The sequence below is a fragment of the Periophthalmus magnuspinnatus genome, chromosome 20 (genome assembly GCF_009829125.3).
Source record: "Periophthalmus magnuspinnatus isolate fPerMag1 chromosome 20, fPerMag1.2.pri, whole genome shotgun sequence".
Classification (NCBI taxonomy): Eukaryota; Metazoa; Chordata; class Actinopteri; order Gobiiformes; family Gobiidae; genus Periophthalmus; species Periophthalmus magnuspinnatus.
The window spans coordinates 10,010,701-10,036,925 of record NC_047145.1 but is presented as its reverse complement, the minus strand read 5'-3'; the positions used below and the strand labels follow the sequence as shown (position 1 = coordinate 10,036,925).

General features: G+C 40.3%; 1 protein-coding gene across 1 annotated transcript in view; it reads left to right on the top strand.

The window, feature by feature from the left end:
- Positions 1-26,225, top strand: part of LOC117388682 (partitioning defective 3 homolog) — a 513,479-nt gene that overhangs the window by 236,268 nt on the left and 250,986 nt on the right. The window contains exons 13-15 of the mRNA XM_033986268.2: positions 1,465-1,653; positions 1,948-2,118; positions 14,034-14,178. Of these exons, the coding sequence (XP_033842159.2) occupies positions 1,465-1,653; positions 1,948-2,118; positions 14,034-14,178 (505 nt within the window). The remainder of the gene's footprint in view (positions 1-1,464; positions 1,654-1,947; positions 2,119-14,033; positions 14,179-26,225) is intronic.

Sequence of the window (26,225 nt, the reverse complement as noted above, 5' to 3'; positions counted from 1 at the left end):
AAATTGTTGGATTACTGAAATGCGGATAACAAACTTCACTTCAGGGACAAAAAAAACACTTTCCTCAATAAAAAATTCAATTAAAATGTCAAAAATTTGAGTATTTTTCTTCAGATTTCAAAATCACAAATATCTGATTTTGTTTCTCGTCATATCTTTTTTTATATCCCGAAATTGTAGTTTTCCTTCTAAATCAAGTAAACAACCACACAACCTCTCAGCTATTTTCACCACACCATTAGCTAGCATCTCCCTCGTTACTTGATGCTAGCCGTAAACACATTTTTCCTTTTTGTTCTTTTACACATGCTAGTTCTCCAAAGACATGGGTAATTGGCAGAAAGGCGAGTGGAGTGGCTTCTTGATGGACTATTTTCTGGCTGAACAAACATGAAATAGACATCTTTTTTTTTTTTAGCATCCTACAACTAAAGCTTTCATCCTAGATTGCACAGAGAAGGAAGGTTGGTAAAAACGTCAAAAAGGATGCTACCGCTGCTATTTGAACGTAAAATTGCTAGCTGGGTTTTTAAAAGTTTTTCTTCTTGTCGCCTCACTGTTACATGGAATTCAAGATGGTGGCACAGTATTAGCGATGCTTGGCTAGCTAGTACGGACAATTTGACGCGGACAAGACTGCATCCTTTCCTCTCATCTTCCCTGTTGTTATCTCGTCTTCTCTGACAGCTGTGAATTTTCTTGTCATTTGGAATGTCTTTTTCCGCAGATTTGTACTTTCTGTGGAAGGATACTTGACTTTGAGCAAAGTTTGGATCTGGGACAAACTTTAGAGAGCAACTGATTTTGTGTGACGACAAGCAGCTAGCAACATTTGTGACATTTAGCTCAAATATAGACTCCCATGCTTTAGAATATTGATGGTAATTCAATCCCTGCTACTGGCACTGCACGCTGTTGTCCTTGGGCAAGACACCTCACCTAATGTGCTTGTGTGTACGTAACCAAAGCAAGTAAGGGCATTCTTCATATTCAGATACTTTCACTTTCAGAAGATGGATAGCAGCTTAATCCCAGAGTTGCATGTTGTTATGTCCTTGAGCAAGACACTTCACCTAACATGCACGCATATACTGTATAGTATTAAAGTTTAATGTTGCGGTTGAACTCTGTAAATTTCTGTTTTCACCTACCCCCTATCTACGCCCACTTCACGTAGCCATTTTTTCATATTTAAAAATCACATTTGCTGCTAGCTAAGTTGAAATTTCACTATCAAAAGGTCAGTTCTGCAGTTTCACACAGGAAGTCATTGAACCCATTCCTGTTATTCAGTTGTTTTAGATCAATATTGCGGTTTACAAAGAAAAAAAATGTAAAATAAAATATTGAAGTATGTTTGCTCCAGTTTAAAACACTAAAGACCAGAAAAAAATAACTTTAATGCTCCTATTATACATGTATTGTGAAGGCGATAACGTCTGATCCTCTATGCCTTTTCCACAGACTCCGAGTGACGATGACCTGGTAGCGTCTCCAGATGGCGCTCAGGACTTCATGACATTTGAGATCCCTCTGAATGACTCGGGTTCGGCCGGGCTCGGGGTCAGTGTGAAGGGCAACCGCTCCAAGGAGAACCACGCCGACCTGGGCATCTTCGTGAAGTCCATCATCAACGGAGGAGCCGCTAGCAAGGCAAGATACAAATTACAAAACACTTCTTTTTTTGTTGAGGTACCTGTTTACATTTGGAAAGGAGAAAGTAGGTATTTAAATCAAACTAATTCAACCCTAGCTTTCACAAACCCTGACTGTGAATTTTATGTTGGTGGACTTAACCAGCCTCAGTGAAGCATGATCTCATATCTCATGAATGTACATCGATCGTAGTAATCCATTCCTTTTTTATGTTAGACATGGGCATATTTTGCATACAATAAGACCTTATACTCTCTAATAAAATGTATTTATAATTATCTTTGCTGTTAGGATGGTCGTCTGCGCGTCAATGACCAGCTCATAGCCGTAAATGGGGAGTCGTTGCTGGGGATGACCAACCAGGAGGCCATGGAGGCTCTGAGGACCTCCATGTCTGTGGAGGGCAACAAACGGGGCATGATCCAGCTGGTGGTGGCTCGCAGGCTGGCCAGGTTCATGGAGGTAAGGGCCAGAAACACATATTACAAAATTATGTTCTTATTAATTAGATATTTAATGGCAGTATTGATTTCTGTTATACATGGGTTTCAGAATGGTGATAAATTAGAACAGTTGCCAATGTAAAACAAAATATTGTATCTTTTGAATGAGAAAAAGTCCTCAAAATGTTGCATATAACAGAATCAAATCCATGAATAACCCACTTTTTGTGTTGCGTAAGTGTTGCGTTACTACTAATGCTACCATCAATACTAGCATACAGAACAAGATTATCACTGTTACTTTTACCAATTACAAAAGTTCTTTTTGCACTTTTTTCAGGTACTACACTATTGCAACTATTACTACTACCAATGTACTAGTACTTAAAGACTTTTTATGCTACTACTTTCGTACTTCTGCAACCATAAATGCAACATTTTATTCAAAACAACTTTTCTGAAATTTTAACAGCTACTAGTACTACTACTACTACTGTAACATATCAACACTAACTTGTTACTTGTATCATGACTATTGAACTAGTACTGAGCACCGCTACTACTACAACTACAATTCTACAAATACCACCGCTTCTATTGCTTCCACTTTATTACTAATATTCTACTGCCACTACTACTGCTACTACCTACACTCCTACATAGCACAACTACTGTTAGTATCCTGTAAAACTGCCATATTCAGTACACAGTCACCTCATCCTATCCAATACACTATACATTACACTCTTTTCAGTTAGATTTCAAAGCATAATGCCTCAGATAAAGTGAATAAGACAGATAGCTACATTTCCACAGTGATAAATGACCATCACCCCATCTTCTCCCTGTTGGTTTGAATGGACCTTTATGAAGACCACAGCTCTATGCAAATGTAAACAACATTGCTATAGCTGTCCTCCTGATAACATCTCACTGGCTTCGTTCGCTACCTAGATGCACTATCTCTCCAGCAGCTGTTGACTGACAGGTCACTAGCATAACGTACCATAGGCAGATAAAGAATATATGAAGGATGCATTATAGAAAGGTGGATATTTGTCAAAGAAGTAACAAAATTGAAGGGATATAATTCACTATGAAATGTCTGTTATGATATTGAGCCATAGGTCTGGACTTGGGCTTTGATAAATCACCCTTCAGTTTTCACATTAAAAAGAAAGTTGGTATAATCTGGGTTTTATAGCTGTTTTGCTTCTTTTTTTCCTTGGCCTTTTGAGTCAATGAGCCATCCCACTTTATTTTTATTTTTCATTGCATTAAAAATAGTGATGAGGGTTCCATCCAAATTATCAGTATTTTGATGCTGACAAGGTATAAAAAAGTAATGATTCTCATGTGAACTTATCTAATAAAGCATAAAAACCATGCTTTGAAACATTCTCCATGGAGATTGTTTATACCATACTGTGGAATATTATAGCCAAAAGAATAGCATTTGGAACATGGAATGAAGCAGGTGGAGGCCATCCTCCAATCCAAATAACAGTCAGGTTTATGGCGATGCAAGCCCGCTCAGTAAGGACGCATGCTTTTTAGTGTTATAAAAATTACCCAAAAACAACCACAAATAACCACAGTTCTAAAATTCGTATTCATTATTTTTTTATTTTTACAGTGTATCTGCACATATATTTAATTTATTCTTTTTTTTAGGCAACATTGTTTGTAGTTGAAGAGTTTCAGTGCATTTAATACAAAAGTCAGTGGTATTAGTATTGGATGGATTTTGCGATACTTACCATAGTATCGCTTGGTCATCCAGCCATTTTCTTCCGCTTATCTGGGGCCGGGTCGCGGGGGCAGCAGTATAAGCAGGGATTCCCAGACTTTCTGCACATCAGACACGTCCTCCAGCTCCTCCGGTGGGAGTTCCCACCGCATTTCCAGGCCAGTCGAGAGACATAGTCCCTCCAGCGTATCCTGGAACTTCCCCAGGGCCTCCTCCCGGTGGGACATGCCCAGAACACCTCTCCAGGAAGGCGTCCAGGAGGCATCCTGAACAGATGCATAAGCCACCTCACCTGGCTCCTCTCGACGTGGAGGAGCAGTGGCTCCACTCCAAGCTCTTCCTGTGTGACTGAGCTCCTCACCCTATCTCTAAGGGAGTGCCCAGCCACCCTGCGGAAGGAACTCATTTCAGCCACTTGTATCCGCAATCTCGTCTTTTCGGTCATTACCGAAAGGACAAGTATCTGTTGGTATCAGACCGAAACAAATACTCACTGATATTGCCCATCACTGATTTCTAACAGTCTGTGATACTGATCATAATCATTGATCATATTTAAATAAAATTTCTATTGGTGTTTCTGATGTAACACAGATATATCTACAAAGATGTAATTAGCTAAAATCTTATAAGGCCCAAACTTTCGTGCCACAAGATCATCAACGCTCATACCTCCTGTGTGCTTTGTGAAAAAAGAAAAATTGTTTCAATGTAAATTGTAGTTGTAAGACCTGCTGCTTATTTAACATTGAGTACACTATGTTCCAACAGTGATGCTCCCCTATAACCAGATGATTACCAGTTCAAATCTTGCTTTAGTGCAGCGTGCAGTTGCTAACATCAATTCTGGCAACTTGTAAACTATTTTTTCCTCACTGATAAAAAACATTCCAATTTACGTTACTGAACACCAGTTGCTAAGAGACCGACACTCGGGATATATATTGAAAAACAGATGTAATAGTTGTTGCTTTGTTGCTCACTTTGTACCAACGTTGTACCAAACAGCTTGCGGCCATTTTAATAAACTCCGCTCTGATAAGGCATGGTAGTAAATGAACTCTTTTAGGTCAATACGAAAAGTTTAAATGCATATTCCACCTCCCTGGAGCTCCAACCCCCCTTCCTCTTCTCTCTACCCCGGTTCGGCTTGTTTGCTCTGGGTAGATATGTGTGCAGCGTGCCCTAGTTTGCCACTGTCACCGGGTCCGAATGGGATTGAGCACTGGAGGCCACCATTGAAATGAATCTGATCCATCATTGTCTGCAGGGGGGAGAGGAGCTGAGTGTAGCCCCATAATGCATCAGCGAGAGGGGGGGAGGGCGGTTGACTGGATCCAGGCCACCCCACTCGCCGCGGCTGCAAATTGCCTTGATCTCATCATTGGTTAGCCCCCCCGAGCTAACAGGCTATCAGCTGTGGTGGAGCCAGGGAACGCTGTGTTACCGCAGTGTCGGAGGTGGTCACAATTGTTCAAAGATAATGATGATATACCTTTAAATATTCTAGAATAGTTCTTCGCGGTTTAGAAGTACAAGTATACCTCTGAAAATATTACAGGTAGTAGAGTACAAGTAGATTGTTTCTCCTAGAGCGGCAACAAAATGATGTCAATAAGAGTTGTTGAGGTTAAGACCTGTATCTACCCTGTGCTCTTACAGTTATAAAAGGAACTATAATCACAACTGAACATATGTTGCCAGTGCCATAACCTGCAGACAGAGGTCCTCAGGCCTCCTGCTGAACCGGCCCAATTGATCATAGTCAGTTCTTTTAAACTATACCACTATAACCTCAAACATCACATTACATTGTGACACAGACCTAAAACGAATGTGTTTCAAGCTTTATTAATACACAGCAGCTCTGTCAAAGCTGTGTATAAAGCACTACACTGCATTGATCACTGGTCTGTGGCCCTCCTTCAAATATGTTTTGAGGTGTGGCCCTCAATAAAAAAGGTTTGGGCACCTCTGGTTTAGGTAGTCTTTTTAGGTTTAAACCAACTGGATTTCAGCATTGAAACTGGCGACCCAAATGAGAGACTGATGTAAGGCTCATTCTGCGTTCTGATTGGACAATGTGTTTTTGCCATGCGGGTGATAAAAGTATTTTTGTTAGATACGTTCAGTCATTAACCCCAAAACTGCTGACCTTACTTTATCACAACTACATACATACAACCATTGTCACACTTCACCCACCTCGCCTCTTTATGTTTTCAAGAAATCAGTGTATACTTAAAGAGTTTTGCCATCATGGTTATGCCATCAACAACTAGCATGCTAATGTGCACATCCTGATACACAGATAATAAGAGGCTTTTATAAATCGAGGAAGACAGTACACAGCTGACATATTTTGACCTCAAGAGCTGCTTATACAATATATCCGCACTGGGGTAAGACACATTTTGCTCAAACATATAAGAAACTAAAACAAAACACAAACATATAGGACCTTTAAGTTGTGCACTCATATTAATACCAATCATTCACATCAGTTACTCTCCCAAACAGTAGATCCATTCGCCCCTCGACAGCTCGCATATGAAAACGCATCATTCTGCCCTAGATGGCTCAGATAGAATTGGTTACTGACAATTTGCTTGAAACATGATGATTGCATTGCTCCTTCACAGACTCTGCTCTCTCTCGCTTCATATTTGAGCCGCGCTAATTTAGCCACACATGTATTCAAGCAATTACATTTTTCAAAGCTATTCCAATTCTAATTTTCATTCAGTTCATTTTGCGAGTACACAAGTTAGCCTGTCAGTCAGAAGGCCATTTTTCTTCCATGTTTTGTTGTTTATTTGCGCCGGTCTTGTTATAAAATGCGTTCTTCAAAGTAGCGTTTGATTTCACACTGGCATTTGTTGTTACGCCACTGAAATATTAATGATACGAGAGGGATGCGTGAGAGTGAGCTGGAGTGGTTTTGTTTTTCTGTTTTAAAAGTTTGAAGAAACAACGCTGAATTACCTAAAAAGGTTATGTTTCCTATTGGGCTAAGATGCTAACAGGCACCAAAAGTATTTGTTATCATGTTTTTTTGCTATTTACTCGTCTTAAAGTGGAGCTAAACATTAAATCAACTTTTTTGGTTACTAAACTAGGGTTGGCAAAAGTATCGATTATAAAAAAGCAAACAAATCAATCAAAACTAGATACTACAGCTACTATATTAAAAAAAAAAGTCACATTTACAGAACACAAATGAACCTCTCCTGAAAAGCTTTAGAATGATTTTGAGTTGTAGCAGTACATGTATAAGACCACATAGACGGTGGACCATGGACCACTATGGAACCTAGATAAATGGGAGATTACACAGGTTTAAGGCTTCATGATAATATAAGAGAAAGAACTAACATTGAACTACATACAACAACAACATTATAAGAAGGAGTGTGTTTTTTTTCTTTTTTTTGTTTTGTTTGTTTTGTTTTCCATTGTGATTTCAGAATCGAGTTTCAATTTGTGGTGTTGTGACACTATACTTAACTGTGTGCATGTGTTAAATAGTATTGTCTACGGTACCTAGTCATTTTTGGTCATTTTAATGCAAAAAAGCTAAATGTGCAGCTCTGTGGTCAAAAACAGCCAAAAACAAGTACTATGTGACACCACGCAAGACTGCCATGGTTACAGCCAGGTGTTTACATACACCTGCAGGGTTGGGGTTTTAAGTGTGGATACATGTTGGCTCTATTTGCACTGTGGTTGTGGGCAGGGTTTAGGTGTTTAGTTTTGAGCAATACATGTTTGTTTGGTTTTTTTACTGAAAAATTAGGTTTAGATTATACATGATTATAGTTAGCAACCTGAATGTTTTTTGTTTATTTTTTCACTTTACATCCTCAAACTGCTAACTTCAGCAAACATTTATTCGTATTATCAAAAATGTTCACTGGCGGTTTAGTACAAGCCAATCAGATTACATTTACTCGACAAATGTGTCTCATTCTGCTAATGTGATGTGTTTCCAGTTGTGGCTAAATGTGAGTGGCGTTGACATTGACGCGTGCGATTGCTTTGGATGTACATGACAGCTAATTACTGTTAGTGGCTTAACTCGACAGGACTGTGACAGGACTTGTACGGCATTATACTGTAGACTGACGGAAAATCACAACACATATTACACTCCCATGTCCTTGTTAACAGGCTGACATCAGGCAAGCTGCACTCTTTGATATTCTGATCAACGCAAAACATGTACAGGTTATTTGTTGGTTAAAGATGTGGTAGTGGCACAGTAGGTTTCCTGCCTGACTAACAAACTATCACACCTGATTTGTTTAGCTTGCTGGAGGGCCTCGTGTTATTGCTTTTCCCTTTCCACAGTATGGTACACCTATTTCCTTGGGCTAAAAAAAACCCTTGAAAACCATGGATTCTAACGGGTCCCTCAGTACCTGCACCTGGTCCATCTGCGAATCCTGTGTCGGACGGTTTTGTCGCGGTGTGACACGCAACTCTGTGTGCTGTTGTGTGTCCGCCTTTGAAGCTACACGCACAAGACCACGTGTTCATGCGATAACTATTCATTTATTAAGAAATATGCCTGCTGTGGGCTCTGATGTCCAATAGACTCCCAACGGAAAGAAACCAAAGCACCATGGCACTTGCTGGCACCTTTGCTCTCGTATGATTCTTGTTTCCATGGTGATAAGAAAATTTAAGACCATAGTATCGTAACATGGAGACAAGCAGGTGGCGCAACCTCAAAAAAGTTACCTTAGTACACCTTTAAATAATGCACCACCGCTTCGTAAACTTGTGTTGTCTGGACTCCGCAGACATCCATTCGTCCATCTTAAACTGCTTAATCACTACTTACCCTCCTCGGTATTGACTTGGGAGTGGTCGGAAAGCGAGTGGGAGTATAGTCATAGCTTGTTCTGTTTATTAAAGGCCCACTAATGCAACATCAACAACACTGGAGCGGGCCTGTCCGTAATCCACTGGAACAGCATTGCTCTTTGTCAGTGCGGAGACACTTATGCGCACAGACAGGAGGGAAGGAAGTGGCCTGGCCTAACAAAAGACTGCGCAGACTGGGATCAGAGAGGGGCTGATCGATGCCGCCTTCACTGAGCTATCAATCAGGGGCCGGGCCTGCTAAATTATGCTTTTATTAGTATTGAGCTGACCACTGCAGGAGAGGCCCGGAGACGAGGGAGCGAGAGAACAGCGGGCACGATGAGATGCTACCTTTTTTAAATAGAGACAAGCGTAGTAAGTGTAACGTGGCTTTTTGAGGATATTTTAAGTTTAGGAATGTTTGTCCAGTTGATTGGTTTCATCCCAAAAGAAATATTAACTCTATCTGAGGGTTTACACAGGTGTTTTTTAGGATAATATTTTTATTTGAGTTTAAAATCAAATTATAATAGCTTTTATACTGTCATTCCACACCAGGTGATGATACGGTACGGTGGTCCCTCTCTATATCGCGGTTCAACTTTCGTGGCCTCGCTGTTTTGTGGATTTCTTAAGTGTAATTTTGTTCTGCATTGTGTTGTGCGTCCTGATTGGCTAAGGGACTGTAGACCATTGTCCATCAGTCTCCTCCATGCCGTGTCTCCTGTACAGTACAGAATGTGTTCAGCCAAATTTACATGAATGTTGGATCGCAGTGTGACTCTGAAGTGCTGTATGTTTGCAAGTTTTCTCCCCGACAAAACCCACAATGTCGATGAAACGTTCTGCACCGACAAATTTCAGAAACGCTTTGGACTCCAAAGTGTTTCTGTGACCAGAGAGGTGCCTCTGTGGATACCGCTGGAGCAGAGGTATATGTGAACCACACATTTAAACCGATCGAGCAAGAGAACATAATATAAGTAAGGTTTGAACTTTGAGAGTGTTTAAACAAGAGAGAAATGTGAGAAAGTGTTAATGTCTGTCTGAGAAAAGTGTATAAAGTGTGTGGTGAGGGGTTTTACAGCCTTAAAACATATATGATAATTGTAAAAAATAAAGCTGACTACTTCGCGGATTTCACCTATTGCGGGTTATTTTTAGAACATAACCCTTGCGATAAACGAGGAACCACTGTATTATTGTAGTCACAGCCGCCCTGGGATAAACTGGCAGAAGCAAGGCTGCCGATCATTCATAAATCACGCATTCAGAGCATTCCAGTCATGTTTATAAGCCCTTTCGTTTTGTTTCGAGTTTGTTTTTGAGATTTTTTGCCGTAATGCAAACAACAACTAGCATGCTAACAGTGCACCAGCCTTACATGTAATATTTATAAAGCATTTTTTATCATACAACTAATGCTTTATAGTTATTATTGCTACTTTTATCTTGAAAATAGACACACTTCCCTCTTTTAGCTTTACTGACCGACTTCTAACTCTCCTCTCCACTCCCTCCTTTGGACTTCTGTGGACTTCTTTGCTCAACTCCTCGAGCTCCAAACCCACTGGACTTAGGGGGCTCTGGATGGACGTGAGCGGCTAATGAAAGTCGCGGAGGCTAGCGAGGTGTGGTTGGACTCGGGGTAGACCCACTGGCTTAAGGCTTGTAATTACTGCATTACGACAGAAGGCTAGCTGGATTAGCCTTCCACCAACAGGCTCCAAACCAGGAAATAGCCATGCCCCACACTATATTAGACCTGCTGACAGCTTAAGACCGTCTCTGTCAACAACCTGCTAGATTGAAAGGAAGATTCTAGCGTTCTATTAATCCGATTTTAGTTGGTGCAGATTAGTATAGCGTGTATCATAACAGCAGTTTTGTCATAGGCGGTGCAGAGCGTGGTATCTCACCTGTCTCTGTCGGCACGCTAATCCTGTCTGAAAATGACTAGATTAAGGCAGATTAAATGCGAGGAAGAGGTGGAGATCCATACTAAAAAGAGGAGATTTTATCAAAGACTCCTGGGTACATTTATTGTCTTGTTAAAATCAAAGTTACATCTTTTACTCTTTTTAGGGGAGATTTATCTTTGATTAGCTAGTACATTTTATTTCATTATCATTGCATATTAATGAACATTTGTAGCAGTCACAGTGTAAAGATTTTCATCAATTGTTCCTATTCATGGGCTTCAGCATCTGTTTATATGGTGCCATTTTAAGGACTGTTGACCATTCAAAATGTATACCCTATTATTTTGTTTTGAATTGTTAATTGCTATGGCAAGGGTCCAAACGTCACACCATTCTGAAACCCATGAATAGGTAACACAGATATACAGGTGCCATTTTGAGTACTTTTGGCTATTTCAATATTAATAACCGTCCATAGCAACAAGCTTGAACAGTACATTGAAGCCTTCTCCAGAACTTGTTTATATGTGATTGAAGTGTGTAGTGAATACAGACTTAAAGGTTCACTATGTAGCTTTTCTGTTGATTGCATTGCTTTCCCAATAAAGTTCCAGATTATGGCTATACACTCATTTAAACTTGCATTGTTACTGTATGTGAGTTCACCTCTCCACAGATCTGATTTGTAACTTTGCCTGGTTGCGTCGTCATATCACTGAACTAAACTAAGCAGGTTCCTGAATGAAACATTTGCAAAACTCCCACGGAATCCAGACTTGGCAGGGCGGCCTTTTCTTGTCTTTCCTATTGCTTTGTTTACACACAGTCTCTATTGTGTTCCGGCTGCTTGCCTTACCTGATCTCCACCGCTCCCCTTACCTCCGGGCCTCCAGCCAGCTAACTGCTGTGATCAATATTAGCCCGGGTCTCTCCTGGTTTAAGTCAGCTGGAGGTGTGGAGAAGGGAGAGGAGAGGAGAGAGAGAGAGGATGGAGAGAGGGAAAGGAAGAGAGAGAGGAGGATAGAAAGATGATGTAACAGGAGGGAGAGAGGAGAGGAGGGGAGAAAGAGGATGGAGATAAGGAAAGGAAGAGGAGACAAGATGGGAAAGGAGGAAAGAAAGGGGAGAGAGAAGAGATAATGAGAGGAGAGGAGATAGAGGATCGAGATAGAGAAGGGAAGAGGACAGAGAGGAAAGAAAATAGGAGAAGAGGAAAGCGGAGAAAGGGGGAGAGCGGAGAGAGAGGGGGGAGGGAAGATGGACAAGAATGATGGGAGAGAGAGGAGCGAAGAGGAGAAAGGGGAGTAGAAAAGAAGGGAAGAGAAGAGACAGAAAGAGAGCAGGGAAGATGGGGGAGAGAGAGGAGAGAAAAGGGTTGAGAGGAAGGAGAGCAGGTCTGGCTGTGAGGGAGAGATGTGTAATAGGTCTGGATCAGATGCTTCTTCCTCGGTGTGTTCCCATGGCTGCCCAGAGGCGGCCGCAAAGCACTGTGGGAAATAAGGAGTAAGGTTAAAGCTGCTGTCTCTTTGTAAAGTTTTTTTTTTTTTACTTGCTTCTGTCTCCGAATGGTAGATGGATGTGGCTGGTGCTGTTATGTTACATAAGTATAACATTGTGTGGTTTAATTCCTGCAGTATATACTTGTGTTCTTGGCCAAAAAAAAAAAACCATAACACTTTTCATTTCATTTATACATTTTTTTTCTTCATGTTTTAGTTCTTACCTTCACCCACTGTTTGCCTTTGTGTCCTTGGGCAAGATACTTCACCCTCCTTACATATCCATATATTCACCTTATTCCAAAAATTGCCGTTGGCATCGTGTTCGTCATTCTGGTTGTATTATTTTGCGTGGGGCTGCTGATCTCGACAGCAAATGAACTGTATAGGGTCTCCAAAGCAGTTTTCATGCCTCCCTGAGAATCGGTGCAGTGTTGACTTGTTGCACATGAACACAAAACATTATATACAAATCAATCAACTTCATATCAGATTATAGTGGCAAAACTTTTCTCAAATTCTCTTTTGAAATGAATGGGATTCCCACTTAGGCAGAAGTGCCACCACAAAGAAAGAGCAGATTAATAGCATTTTTTGGCAAAAGTGGATTGGATGGAATAAGGTGAATAGCATGTTTTTGTTGTTTTTTCATCATTCTTTTTTTTTTAACACGACCTTTAGTTAATACCTCTGTGTATACCATTCCATATACAGTCTGCTTCTTCCGATTTTTTTTATTTTTTATTATTATGATTTTTATTTTATTGTATTTATTTATTTATTTATTTTACACAAAAAAGATTTGTGAATATGACTAAATTACTACATTTTTAATTATTGCATGGCAAAAAAACCCAAAAACAAAACATTAAACTTGGCCGTGGATACATCTCATAACATAAGAAAGCAATTTTATCAAATACAAAACATGGTCATTTTTTTTTTTGTTTTTTTGTTACTTACCCTTTGAGTTACATCGATCCCTTACTCCTCCTCCTCTTTTTAAAAACCTGTTTATCTCTGTTTTATATAAGTATTGATTAATTAACTGTTAGTGCACTTATCTCTTCCTTCATCTTCAAAAACAGTTTGCCATTAAAAAACAAACAAACAAAAAAAAAAAAAAAAAAAAAACCCTGAAATAAACTATTTATAGATCACCCCCCTTAGAACTGATGTTTTTGTCTAAACTGGGTTAGTGGTGTATTCTTGTTCCTAAATACCTTATCCACACTTATCCAGATTTTGCAGAGTTTGGTAGCTTTTATTTTATTTGATTGGTCATAATTTTACACCTGAATAGCTCAGAACTACCCAAAAGTAACCTTGTAATTGCACCTTTGCAAAGACGATATTTTAAACATTCAACTTATGTCTCATTTTTGCAACGCTCAAGAAAATTGATTTTAAGAGGGAATATATTTTCGTCCTTTGCATCAAAAACATGCCTGAAGATAGTTTAGATGTGTTGAATACATTGTTAGCATTTTCAAAACAATAAAAGCTAACATGGTTATCTAAATATGCTATGTTTTAGCAATGAATACCCCCATAGAAATGTGCTACCTCCTGTTTAATCTTAAATCACTGTCGTATTGATGAGCTGACACATGCTTACAGTCACATTGCTATAGCTGTGGCTCGTTCAGTATAGCTTATAGCAGGAGACAGGCCTGTTTATCGGCTCATGTTAAATCCATAGAGCTGGACGTCTGCAGGGTTTAGTCACACTGATGGAGCAGAAAAGCCTTGTAAGCCTGCTTGGACATCAGTTACTCCGTTCCTACTTTGGACAATATCAAAAGATCCGCAATGCAGGAAGAAACTGCATCTTCAAATATGTATGTCATGAGTTTGTTTTTAGACATCGTAAAACTCTTTCTTGTGTTGCTAGGACGCCCCGGTCAGTCCTCCACTGTCTGATGTGTCTGCTGGGTCTCTGCTGGAAAACCAGGAGCGCCGCATCTCCCACTCCCTGTACGAAAGCTTAGACTTGGACAACCTCTCCACTCCTCGGGGCAGCATGGCCGGACGCATGGGTGAGTCACATCTACAAGCATGGATCAATGTAGAACGTGGAACAAGGGAGGGCATCTGGTGGTTATTTATGTAAAAACTGCTACTTTATAAAGCTGGGGTTTATATAGGGCCCGAGCACGAATGTCCACGCACCTTCACTAGAATCATTTGGATAATTTCAGCCCTGGAAATGCCAATCTCTACTGTACTAAAGGTAAAAGGTAGTTGTTAACTTAAACTACCACTTCATGACATCATAAGGTGGAATAGAGTATTTTGAGTTTGGGAGATGCAGCCAGCTGAATAATGCAGCGTTACTCAAACATTTATGAATGAAACAAAGCACAACTCCAGGTATGTTTTTTAAGGAGGTAACAATATTCTGACATGAATTTAATTTTGCGTAATATAAGGCCTTTAATAACATGTGTGGTTGACCTGCTAACCCCAAATTTCCTACATTTATTTTTATTTTAAATTGCACCTGTCTGTTATTCAGTCTATGATCACTACATAAATCCAAACTAGCATCTCCCCTGCATGCCTCCTTAATGTCCATCCTTGTCTCCCCACCTAGCACCCTTCCATCCTTGTCTCCTCGTCTTCTCACCTAACCTAGCGGGGTATTCGTTTGGGGATTAGTGCCACAGCCGAGTCGGTCCGGTTTCGCACGGTCAATTTCCATCCTGCCTGTCATGTGGGTATCGACAGACCTTTCACATGTGCGCGGGAGGCTAACGGTGATGCTATCAGGTTAGCGGCTAATAGGTTGTCTAGCCGAGATCACGGGCCTTTATTTAATTATTTTGAAGGATTTATTCACTTCAGTATCATTCAGATATACATGCAGACAACAGAAGCACATTTTTATCCATCCAATGGATATTTGGACATTAAATACACATTTTTGATACAATATCCAAGTATAATAATAAAAGTAATAACAATAACAATAACAATAACAATAATAATAATAATAATAATAATAATAATACATTTGATCACCAATCAGGGGTTTGAACAATGATGCAAAATATGGCTCAGTTTGAGAGACTAATAAATAAAAATAATAAAAGATACTCCTTCCTGTAAATTACTAGGGTGTGTTGTTCTCAGTGTAGTTAGCTCCCCCTTTCAGACAGATATAACGCAGTAACTTACAGGACCCTGTCAGAACTGAAGAAGCGTGGGGAAACATCTTCACTCCCAAAACTTCTGTCCAGTTGACAGAATTCAATTTTCTTTTGCAACAGAACCTACTTGGACGACTAAGGGATTACACATACAAAAAAAGATTTGTGTTTTCAGACTTGTACTTGGCGAGGTTGTTGCCTTGTGCTGACATAAATGCTTAGTTTCAACAATGATTCTGCTCTGGGGTCAAAAAATGTATACTATTTCAAAATGTCTTCACTCAATAATTATAAAACTAAAGAATGATACCCACATTGACAACTACTACCAGTGGTTCTTCTCCTACTACTACTACCATATACTGTATGCAGCGATGGGAAGAATACTTTGAAAACGTATTTAGTTATAGAATACAAAATACTCAAACTAAAATGTATTTTGTAACATATTCTGTTACCCGGTTCAATCAGAGTACTGTGTTCTGAATACTTGGAATTTGTGAGAGAAACTGTTTATGTATTCATTTATGTCCAATTAGAGGTCATGTGTGTACTGCAAGAGCAGTGTTTTCTTTTTTCTGACTAAAACAATGTAGTTTAAAGCCAAAATGTCATGATGACGTACCACCATGTATTCCTTTTAATACTACTACTACTGTTACTACTAATGTACTACTACTGCTACTACTATTCCTCCAACAACTACTACTACTATGTATTAATTTACTTCCCAACTTTGAATGTGAGTAATAATCTCCTAGCCCACACTCTTCCATCTCATCTTCAAATTTGTTTTACTCTTCTCAATTCCTTTTGTTTACCACATGAGTACCATTTACTCCTGGTACTACTACAACTACTACTATGACTACTACTACTGTTACTACTAATGTACTACTACTACTACGGCTACAACTGCAACTACAACTACTGCTGGTACTACTAGTATTACTAATGTACTACTACTACTACGGCTACAACTGCAACTACAACTACTGCTGGTACTACTAGTATTACTAATGTACTACTACTGCTGCTACTACTATTACTACACAAACAACTACTGCTACTACTAATATTTCTACTACTACTATTACTGCTGCTACTACTATTACTACACAAACAACTACTACTGCTACTACTAATATTTCTACTACTACTATTACTACACCAACTACTACTACTAGTCCCCCTCCTCACTGTTATCACGATCTCAAATTTGTTTAGCTACTATTACTAAAGTAATACTACTACTGCTACCGTTACTACTGCTACTACTATTAATACATCAACAACAACTACTACTACTAGTTCCCTCCCCGCTGTCATCACAATCTCAAATTTGTTTAGCTGTTCTCAATCTCTTTTGTTTAAGCCATGAGTACTATTTATTGCTGCTACTACTACTACTACTTCTACTACTACTACTACTACTACTACTACAACTACTAATGTACTACTACTGGGTGCGACAGTGGCTCAGTGGTTAGAGTGTTGGTCCCTCAACCAGAAGGTCGGAGGATTGAGTCCCGCTCGGACCAAGTTCTCCGTTGTGTCCTTAGGCAAGACACTTCACCCACATTGCCTAGTATGAAAGTAGTGTGTGTGCGAATGATAGGTGGTGGTCGGAGGGGCCGATGGCGCAGATTGGCAGACTCGCTTCCGTCAATCTGCCTCAGGGCAGCTGTGGCTACAATAGTAGCTTACCATCATCAAGTGTGGAACTGAATGAATAATGACTATAGTGTAGAGCTTTGAGAGGCTTTGAAAAAGCACATTACAAGTGTAAGCCATTATTACTGCTATTAGTACAGCAACAACAACAACTACTACTGCAACTAGTCCCCTACATCGTCACTGTCATCACATCCTCAAACTTGTTTATCTGTTCTCGAACCCTTTTCCTTCCCCCACGAGCCCCATTTACTTCCGTCAGGCAAATCTGAGGAAAAAGTTTGCACCTATTGAGACTACAAAGCTGTAAATGGTGAAAGTTTTGGGGTCGCGGGGGTGGAGCAGGTTAGGAGGACTGGAGTTATCAGATCCATGCCCCCTAAAGCGCCTTGCGGAGGTTTAAATATGTCATGTGTTCTTTCTTCTCTATCTTCGGGCTGCCTGCGAGTCGTAGCCTCATTAACCCAAGCCCACGGTGCTCTGTGACAGCTCTTGATCTCTCTAAACCTCCACAATTCTGCTGTTTAAAATTATCAGGAGATGGGGGGGGAAGAAAAATGGTTTAATATGTCTCGCAGCATTGCTAAACGGCGTAAAGAATTGAAAAGTTAGTAAGATAATTTTGGTTTAGCTTCATAGCCTAACTTTAGAAATATTGGCATCTGTGGTATTAATGGTGCATTGGTTGAGGTTCAACTTGTACTTTTGCTAGATTTTCCTGCTCTCCTTAGCTTTATTATCCTACAAATACCATATACTACTGCTGCTACTACTACAACAACAACATATCATCTCCTTCATTATCCTGCCCCTCCCACAAATAGTCTCTGACTAAAATAGACCTACTACTACTAGACTAGTACTTGCTGTTACAACCACGCCCCCTTCTACCCATACTTTTTAGCTAGTCATAATTGCGATAGGAGGAGACAGTAGTAGTATTAGTATTCAAGTAGTAGTAGTAGTAGTAGTAGTAGTAGTAGTAGTAGTAGTAGTAGTAGTAGTAGTAGTAGTAGTAGTAGTAGTAGTAGTAGTAGTAGTAGTAGTAGTAGTAGTAGTAGTAGTAGTAGTAGTAGACTAGTTATAGTAGAAATAAGATACTGATATGACCATGCCACTGTTTACTTATATTTTTGCGCGATCAGTACTTCTAGATACTATTAATACTACTATCACTACTACTACTGATGCCACTACTACTACTACAACTACCTCCTGTCATCATTATAATATTAGCAGCTGGTATACTGCTACTTCTATACTGCAAGTATGCATTAATATTAATTTCACTACTACTACTACTACTTCTAGGGTATTACTACTACTACTTTGTCTCCTATCACAATTATGACATGTGCTGACATGACCATGCCACTGTTTACTTATATTTTTGCTAGATCAGTACTTCTAGATACTATTAATACTACTACCACCACTACTACTACTACTGATCCCACTACGACTACTACTACTACTAGAACTACCTCCTGTCATCATTACAATATTAGCAGCTGGTATAACGACATCTTCTACTCATACTTTTCCAGATGACTATACTGCCACATCTACTACTGCAAGTATTCATTAATATTCATTTCACTATTACTACTACTTCTACTGAAATAGCCAACCCTATCTCCATCCCTTGCTCTCCTTAGTTCCATTTTCTTGCCTCTTCCACAAATAGACCCAGACCCGGAGGTAAATGAAATGAAATGGCTTTACTCTCGTAGAATTAAGAGCTGGCCCTGATGTGCAGTTATTGTGGTTGGCAGGTAGTCGATACCTTGAAATAGTAAACTTCATATTCCTGCCAGTATTTCTTTTTAAAAAATAGCAAAATGGCTGCCACGTTGTTGCGCTGTTTTATCTCAACTCACTCGGTATTGATTAGCTACTGGAGCGCGTCGCCGGCTTCCTAGCTAGCTGTCTCCTCCTGCCTTTCTTCTCAAACCGCTCCGATTGTGCGTGAGGAGAGGAACGATTGTATAAAGTATAGGTGTTGTAATTACCATGGCAACGGGCGGCGCAAATGGTGGAAAATGGCAGGTGCTATCGAGCAGGTGTAGTTTGGGAGCATTGATTGTAAATGGGGTGTATTGTCGTGATTCGGGGTAGTTACGGGAAATGGGAGAGAGGATTTGATTTGTAAAAGTACATGTACTGCCACAATAGGCTGTATAAAGTATGTACACAATTTTGCAACTTAAAAATACTCTAGAACTTGTATTTGATTTCTATTATGCCCGTTTGATAACACAATTGGCTGTAAAGATGAACCAGTTAAGATTTGGTCGATTATTTCAGTCAATGGTGTAATTTAAGTATTTCTGAGGCTCTGTAATTAGCATTAGCATTAGCTTCAACACGCAAAGACACATATTTGTAAGTGTTGTCAGTGACTTGGCGAAAACCTCGTAGATATTACTTTACATTACAACGGAAATGGTCAAACAGACTGTCCCTCCGATCGGAATTAGCCGTCGCAGAGTCAGTTCCAATCAGTGTTGCTACCTTTATGCTAGCCATCCAGCTGCTATAAAGCTATTCAAGTGGTACTGCTGTTACTGCTATTACTATTTATGCTTCTAAATTTACTAACGACTAAATAAATATATAAATGCTCTGTTTTTTCTCCAGTTGAATGCCAAAATGTATATTTCCATTGGAGATACACATCACTGGATTATGGATACAGCAGTTACTTGCTACAATTCCTTTGGCTGCTAATACCTTCAAAACTACAAAGTACTACTTATACTGATATCATTGTAATCCCTCAGTCGTCCAGGTCTGATCCATAGCAAAAGACAAAGTCCATTAAATCCATTAAGCAGACAAAAAGTTGTAGGAGTGAAGACATACCACTTATATCTATCTGAAAGGAGAAGCTAAGTACACTGAAACTGTAAACAGTTGCTGTTGTCTCCAGTCCTTAAAGACTCTATTCAACCTTTAATGGCCCTCCTATTGTTCTTTTCTATCTTTTTACTACGCTAACTACGCTACCCGAAGTATAGCTAGTTCAAGCATCCACTTTCAAGTCAAATACTAATATGGGTATGTTTACAACTTTTTTTTTTTTCATTTTTCATGCTTTTTTTTTGTTAATTTTATTATTTTTGTGAACTGTCATTTCATCATTTTAACGTTGCATATCTTAAGATCACGATTCATGATATTTTGATGACCGGCCATCTATGTAGTCTGTCTATAATTAGTCAGTGTTCAGACTGGTTTCGTTCTCGCTTAAACCAATCAAACTATACTTTGTTTCTGTTTCATTTTTGTACAGCTCAACTTGGCACTAGCATGTGGTCAGCATAATCTGTCGGACTTCCGCTTTCCCCTCCCAAAATAGAACTTCTCCACACTTTTCCCCCCACCTCCCCCTTGAATTTCTGCGTAGGTTTAGAATCTGCTAAAACATTCCATGGACGTAATCCGTCTGTACATGTAGGTGTGTGGAAGCCTGCCACTACACGTCGCTGTGGGTTTTTTGTGAAAGGTCGTTGCTATGGTGCCGGGCTGTACCTTCCGTTCGTCTAATTGAAAAGAGCAGCGAGGTGCTGGCTTGTCACGCCGAGGTGCAAATTGAAAGCGCTCTTGGAGAAGTGCTAGGCCCACAGGAGCTAGCAGGGCGCGCGGAGAAAGTAGCGTGTATGCTAGGTGCTATCGGGAGGAGGTGCAGGCTTTTAGTGCCACCAAAGGAGTAGAATGGAGTTGTTACTGTACAGTAGTTGTGCGGTCGTTTTAAGATTTTGAGTATGTCAGTTAATATGAAATGGTTACAATTTCAAGTTTAATTAATCTAAACAGCACGTTCTGAGCATTCTAATATTTTATAATAGTGTTTAATGGCTTTTTACAACTTTCAGAGGCCACCGCAAAGTGTTGCTATCACAGTAATGCTAACAGCTAGCTTGCTAATAGCGCACCTGTCTTACTTCCTGGTTTGCAAGGAAAGAGAGAGAGAAAGAGAGGAAGAGCGAGAGGGAGGAAAGAGAGAAGGAGCAGGGGGGGAGCGAGAGAGGAAAGGAAGAAAGAGGGAGGAAAGAGAGAAGGAGCAAGGGGGGGAGCGAGAGAGGAAAATAAGAGAGAGGGAACAAGAGAGAGCGGGAGGGAGAGAGGGGAAAGAGAGGCAGAGTAAGAGAGCTGGAGGAGAGAGAGGAAGAGGGAGGAAAGAGAGGGAGCAAGAGGGGAGAAAAGAGAGGATGAGAGAAAGGAAAGAAAGCGAAAGGGAGAGAGATAGAGGAAAGAGAGAGGGGGAGGAAAGAGAGCGTGAGAGAGAGCAGAAGGAAAGAGAGGGGGAGAAAAGTGAGAGATGAAAGAGGAAAAAGAGAAGAGAATGAGGGAAGAAATGAGAGAGAGGACAGAAGTGTTTCCTTGCAGCTGCGTTCTGCTGCCACCTGGACCCTGTGCTCTTCGAGGGGCACTCTTCAGGAAACTGGAAGCAACTCAGAAATTACAACTGGTGCCATGTTTTTGGACGTACCCCAAAAACTAATGATGGGGTTACAAAGACCGAGCTCAAGGGATCATCGATCTGGTACTGAAATGCTAAAAGTACACTGTGTGCATTTTGTAAGCTACGGTTTACACAAAGAATTCATTGTGATAAAAGCTGCAAGATATTTCAATTCACCGCAATTTCACCTGTAATATATATATTTTTAAATACTAACATCCTCGGAAACCATAATATTGGCCTTTAACTTGTATATATAGGTAAGAAGTTATTTCATTTTACGCTCGGACTCCAGCTGTCGGTGCTCTGAGGCTTGCAGCAGTTTAAATGAAGCTAAAAACAATAGCTAACACATGTTGCTCCCCATTCACTCACATGCCTTTATAGCCTCCCGCATCTCAAATCAAGTTTTATTTTATTTCTTCCTTCCAAGAATTGAGCCAATCTACTAAATGTCCCGATCAATGTTATCGGCGCTGTGGCTGACAGAAGCACCCCCTCACCAGGCTGTCCACAGAGCCATTACCTGTTACCATTCACGTCTGGGCCTCTGCTGCTGGGCACGGGCCATCCACAAATCACCCCCCTTTACCTGGATCAATGGAGGAGAGGACGCAGAGGGGAGGGAGAGAAAGAGAGAGGGGGGGAGAGAGAGAGCAACACAGTGAGACAGAGCGTGAGACAGAGCCACAGAGCGAGAGAGTGACACAGAGTAGCAGAGATAAAGAGACACAGTGAGACAGAGAGTGAGAAAGAGAGACACAGTGAGACAGAGTGAGAAAGAGAGACATAGAGGCAGACAGAGAGAGACGAGACGGGAGGGAGAGAAGTTGAGAGAGGGGAGAGAGACACAGAGAGAGAGAGACAGAGTGAAAGAAACAGAGAGAGCAACACAGTGTGACAGAGCATGAGAGAGAGACCGACAGACAGAAACGGAGCGAGAGACAGTGAGACAGAGTGGCAGAGAGAGAGAGACACGGTGAGACAAAGAGTGAGAAAGAGAGACATAGAGGCAGACAGAGAGAGACGGTGGCAGAGAGACAGAGCGAGAGACACAGAGAAAACAACAGAGATCGACACAGTGAGACAGAGTGAGACAGAGAGTGAGAAAGAGAGAGACAGGGACAGACAGACAGACACAGAGCGAGAGAGAGAAAGACAAAGAGACAGACAGGGATGGAGAGAAACAGAGAGGGAGAAACACAGAGAAAGAGGGAGAGAGACAGAGTGTGATACAGAGACGGACAGAGATGGACAAAGAGACAGACAGACTAGAAGAGAGAGACTTGAAGAGAGAGAGAGAGACAGGGACAGAGCGAGACACAGAGAGACAGAGAGAGAATGTTGGAAGAAAAAGGGAAAATAAACATATAGGGCGTGGATGAAGAGGACAGTGGACAGATCTGATCCTGTTGGACAAATATGTGGCCATGTGCCCCCAGAATGAATTTGTCTGAAAATAAAATATTGGATTTAACTTCCGCTCTTCAGGATGCCCAAGAAACTTCTATTCAAAGTGTATTATTCATTCACAAGACCACGACTATAACCTTCACGTAGAGGACACTCGTTTTTCTCATTGTCAGTATATAAGGACTGGCCATGACTCGTGCCTCATCCATTGTGCTAAAAAAGTATTTGCAACTAGATTTTAGTATTGAAACTGACATCCCAAATGAGGCTGAATGGATAATCGTCTTGAGAACCAAAACACCAAATTATAAAATGAACAACTTGGCTTATGGTTCACGCTATTTTAACTAATTTAAGTTAATAACGTAATAGTATACATTCACTCATCTCATCTTTTACAACTCAATAACTCTCAAACGCCCACAGCTCACTCTTTCTTTATTTTATTTTTATTTTTTTTACTCATGAACAACGCATTGTCGTCCCCCGTGATCCTGGGTCATGTCTGGAGATAAGAGTGGGTCTGCTGATGTCCTCTCCATAGTGCCGCCTTGTATTGCACAGACCGTACCCGTGAATGGGCCCAGTGTTAGCAACGCGGGCGAGGTCAGTTCAGACTATAATAACTTTTCTGATCACAGCTCTGATAGTGGATTGCATCAAACGTCTCATTGAGTTTTACAGTAAATAAGTGTTTTCGTGTTGCGTTAAATGTAAAAGGGAAAATTGAGTTAGCTTTATCTGAGCAGAACTGAAGAAGCGGCTTGGAAGAGCAGGGAAATGTCTTCACTCTAAAACTTTTTTCCAGTTGACAGAATAGATTTGTTGTTTGTTGTTTTTTTTGCTGTGGATCATACCTGGACGACTGAGGGATTACACAGACATTTTTAAAAAGTAAAAGATGTTCCCACAAACCAATTTTATGCTAAGTTTATGAAACATTTTGCCTGCTTGACTCCATGGAGATGTTATTGCTTTGCCAACAATGTCCCACAGTGTAATTAAACATATCTATCTCCATGGGGATAAGCAAGTAACACTATCAGACCAAGTTACAGGTTAGATCTGTGAAGAGACGACCCGCCTCACAGTAAGAAAGTAAGGTTTTCACATAGACCAAGCATGCCCAAACTGTGGCCCAGGGGTGAAATGCGGCCCTCAGACCAATTTTTCTTGGCCTTCAAGCTTCCAGATGAATTGTCCCATGTTACCTTAAACAGTACTTTTTACGGTACATTTCTGAAAATCTACTTTAACAAACCCATATCAAATATTTAACGTGCCCCATTGAGGATGTAAGCATGAATAAAGGTCTAGTTGTTCAGTCACTGTACTGGCGACGAATCTATGGCCCTCAATCGGCCCTCAGCTTCGTCTGTGTTTTTATATGTGGTCCTTAATGAGAAAAGTTTGGACACCCCTGACATAGACTGTATAAAGAAGTGGACCAAGGGAGTGCGACTTCACCCATAGCGTTTGGGTCCAGTCAAATGAAGCTCATCGTGGCTCGGAGTTATGAGGCGAATTTGGAGCAGAGTTTCATATTTGGAATTCTGATCATGAGCAACTGATTTCCCTCTTATTAATGTTCATATCTTCAGTTGACCAGGACTAAACCAGGAGTTGAACATGGCCAAAAATATTAAACCAGGAGCAGACTAAAAATCAGGAAAACATTGAGTGTGAACATGAGTCTGCTGAAGGTATATGAGCTTTCGAAACACAAAGGGGAACTTGATGTATTACCACCTACTGATGCCACAAAGTAGAATTCAGCGTTTGGAGCTCTGGAGAGGAAGATTAACTAAATAGACAGGAATATGCATGCGTGAATCAACCAAGACAACTCCCGTTATGTTTTGTAGACTAAACAACATGGCTATGGTCCCCCAAGTTGAAGTTGAAACCGTGGTATGTTCGCTTGAGCGTATTAGCACATCTCTTGCTTGGCTGGTCTGATTGTTTTGTTAATATAGTTTGACATTATAAAAAGATAATTTAAAAAGTGAAGTGTGAGCACTCGCATCCTGCTTGACACCATGGCGACAGGAGGAAGCATCTCTCACCTCGGTCTTCCTCATGACTGAATCGGAATATCTGACAAGAACTAAGTGTTGTTTTTCTACACCTTTGTCAAACACTTAAACAATATTATAACGGCATCTTTACTTGGACTTATTTTAAAGCAACACATGAACTACGCTAAACTCCATAAACTTTTTGAGATTTTTGACAACCATAGCGTTCAGCTCCAGTCAAATGAAGCTCATCGAGGCTAGCGATTATTGGGGTGAATTCGGAGTCGAGTGTGCTTAGCAATGAATGCTGTCGATCAAACTTCTTGTCAATAAAACGCTAGCGGGAAACACGGTGTCTCGTTGGTCTGTTATTAATGTTAATTTCTTGATTTACGGACAGAGTATCAAAATAAAAATAACAGATCATGTAGAGAGGGTTAATACGAACATTTTAAGAGCAAAATGACGAGCCTGATGGTCGATGGAACTGGGAGTGCGCCTATGCTCACTTCCTATTTGGAACGAGCAGCTAGCAGGTTAGCGATGTCCATTTATATATACAGTCTATGATGTTGATCCTATTTAAATATTGTTTTAAATTTCAAAACACATCCAAATAAGCCTATGCATCTGTTCGTGTATAAAATCATTATTATTCCGTTACAATTGTAGCATAGACGGTATGAATGGGAAATTACTATCAGAATACGGTATTATGGAGTAAGTTAGCAGGCTGTACAAAATGAATGGTCTCAATGTCAAATACCTCTGAATGGCACCTGTGTTTTGAAAAAATGTTGTAATAGTATAAAATTCTGATGTCACAGTCAGGTAAGAGTGTGTGATGGTGAGTGAGCTCTGTTAGAATAGGTCTCAGAGGACCCTCACCTCAGGGCTCAACAAACTCTGCAATTTTGCACCACTAGATGTATAAAAGACAACACAATGAAAAAAGAAAAGGACAGTTACTAAGAAATAAACTGTAGTCTGCAAGGTTTATAGGGATTTTTTACTTGTGTGTTGTGTTATATTGTAATTAAAGGTGCATCATATAACTTTTCTGGAAGAGGGTCCACCGTTTGTTTTGCCTGAAATGTTCCACCATAATGGCATTTAACTTATCTACCTTGCATTTATATAATTACAAATGCATTATGATTAAGTGCATGTCTTAAAGGTGCACTACAGGGGTCCCTTGTTTATCGTGGGGTTACGTTCCAAAAACAACCCGCAACAGGCGAAATCCGTGAAGTAGGAAGCTCTATTTTTTACAATTATTCTATATGTTTAAAGGCTGTAAAACCCCTCATCACACACTTTATACACTTTTCTCACACAGGCATTAACATTTTCTCACATTT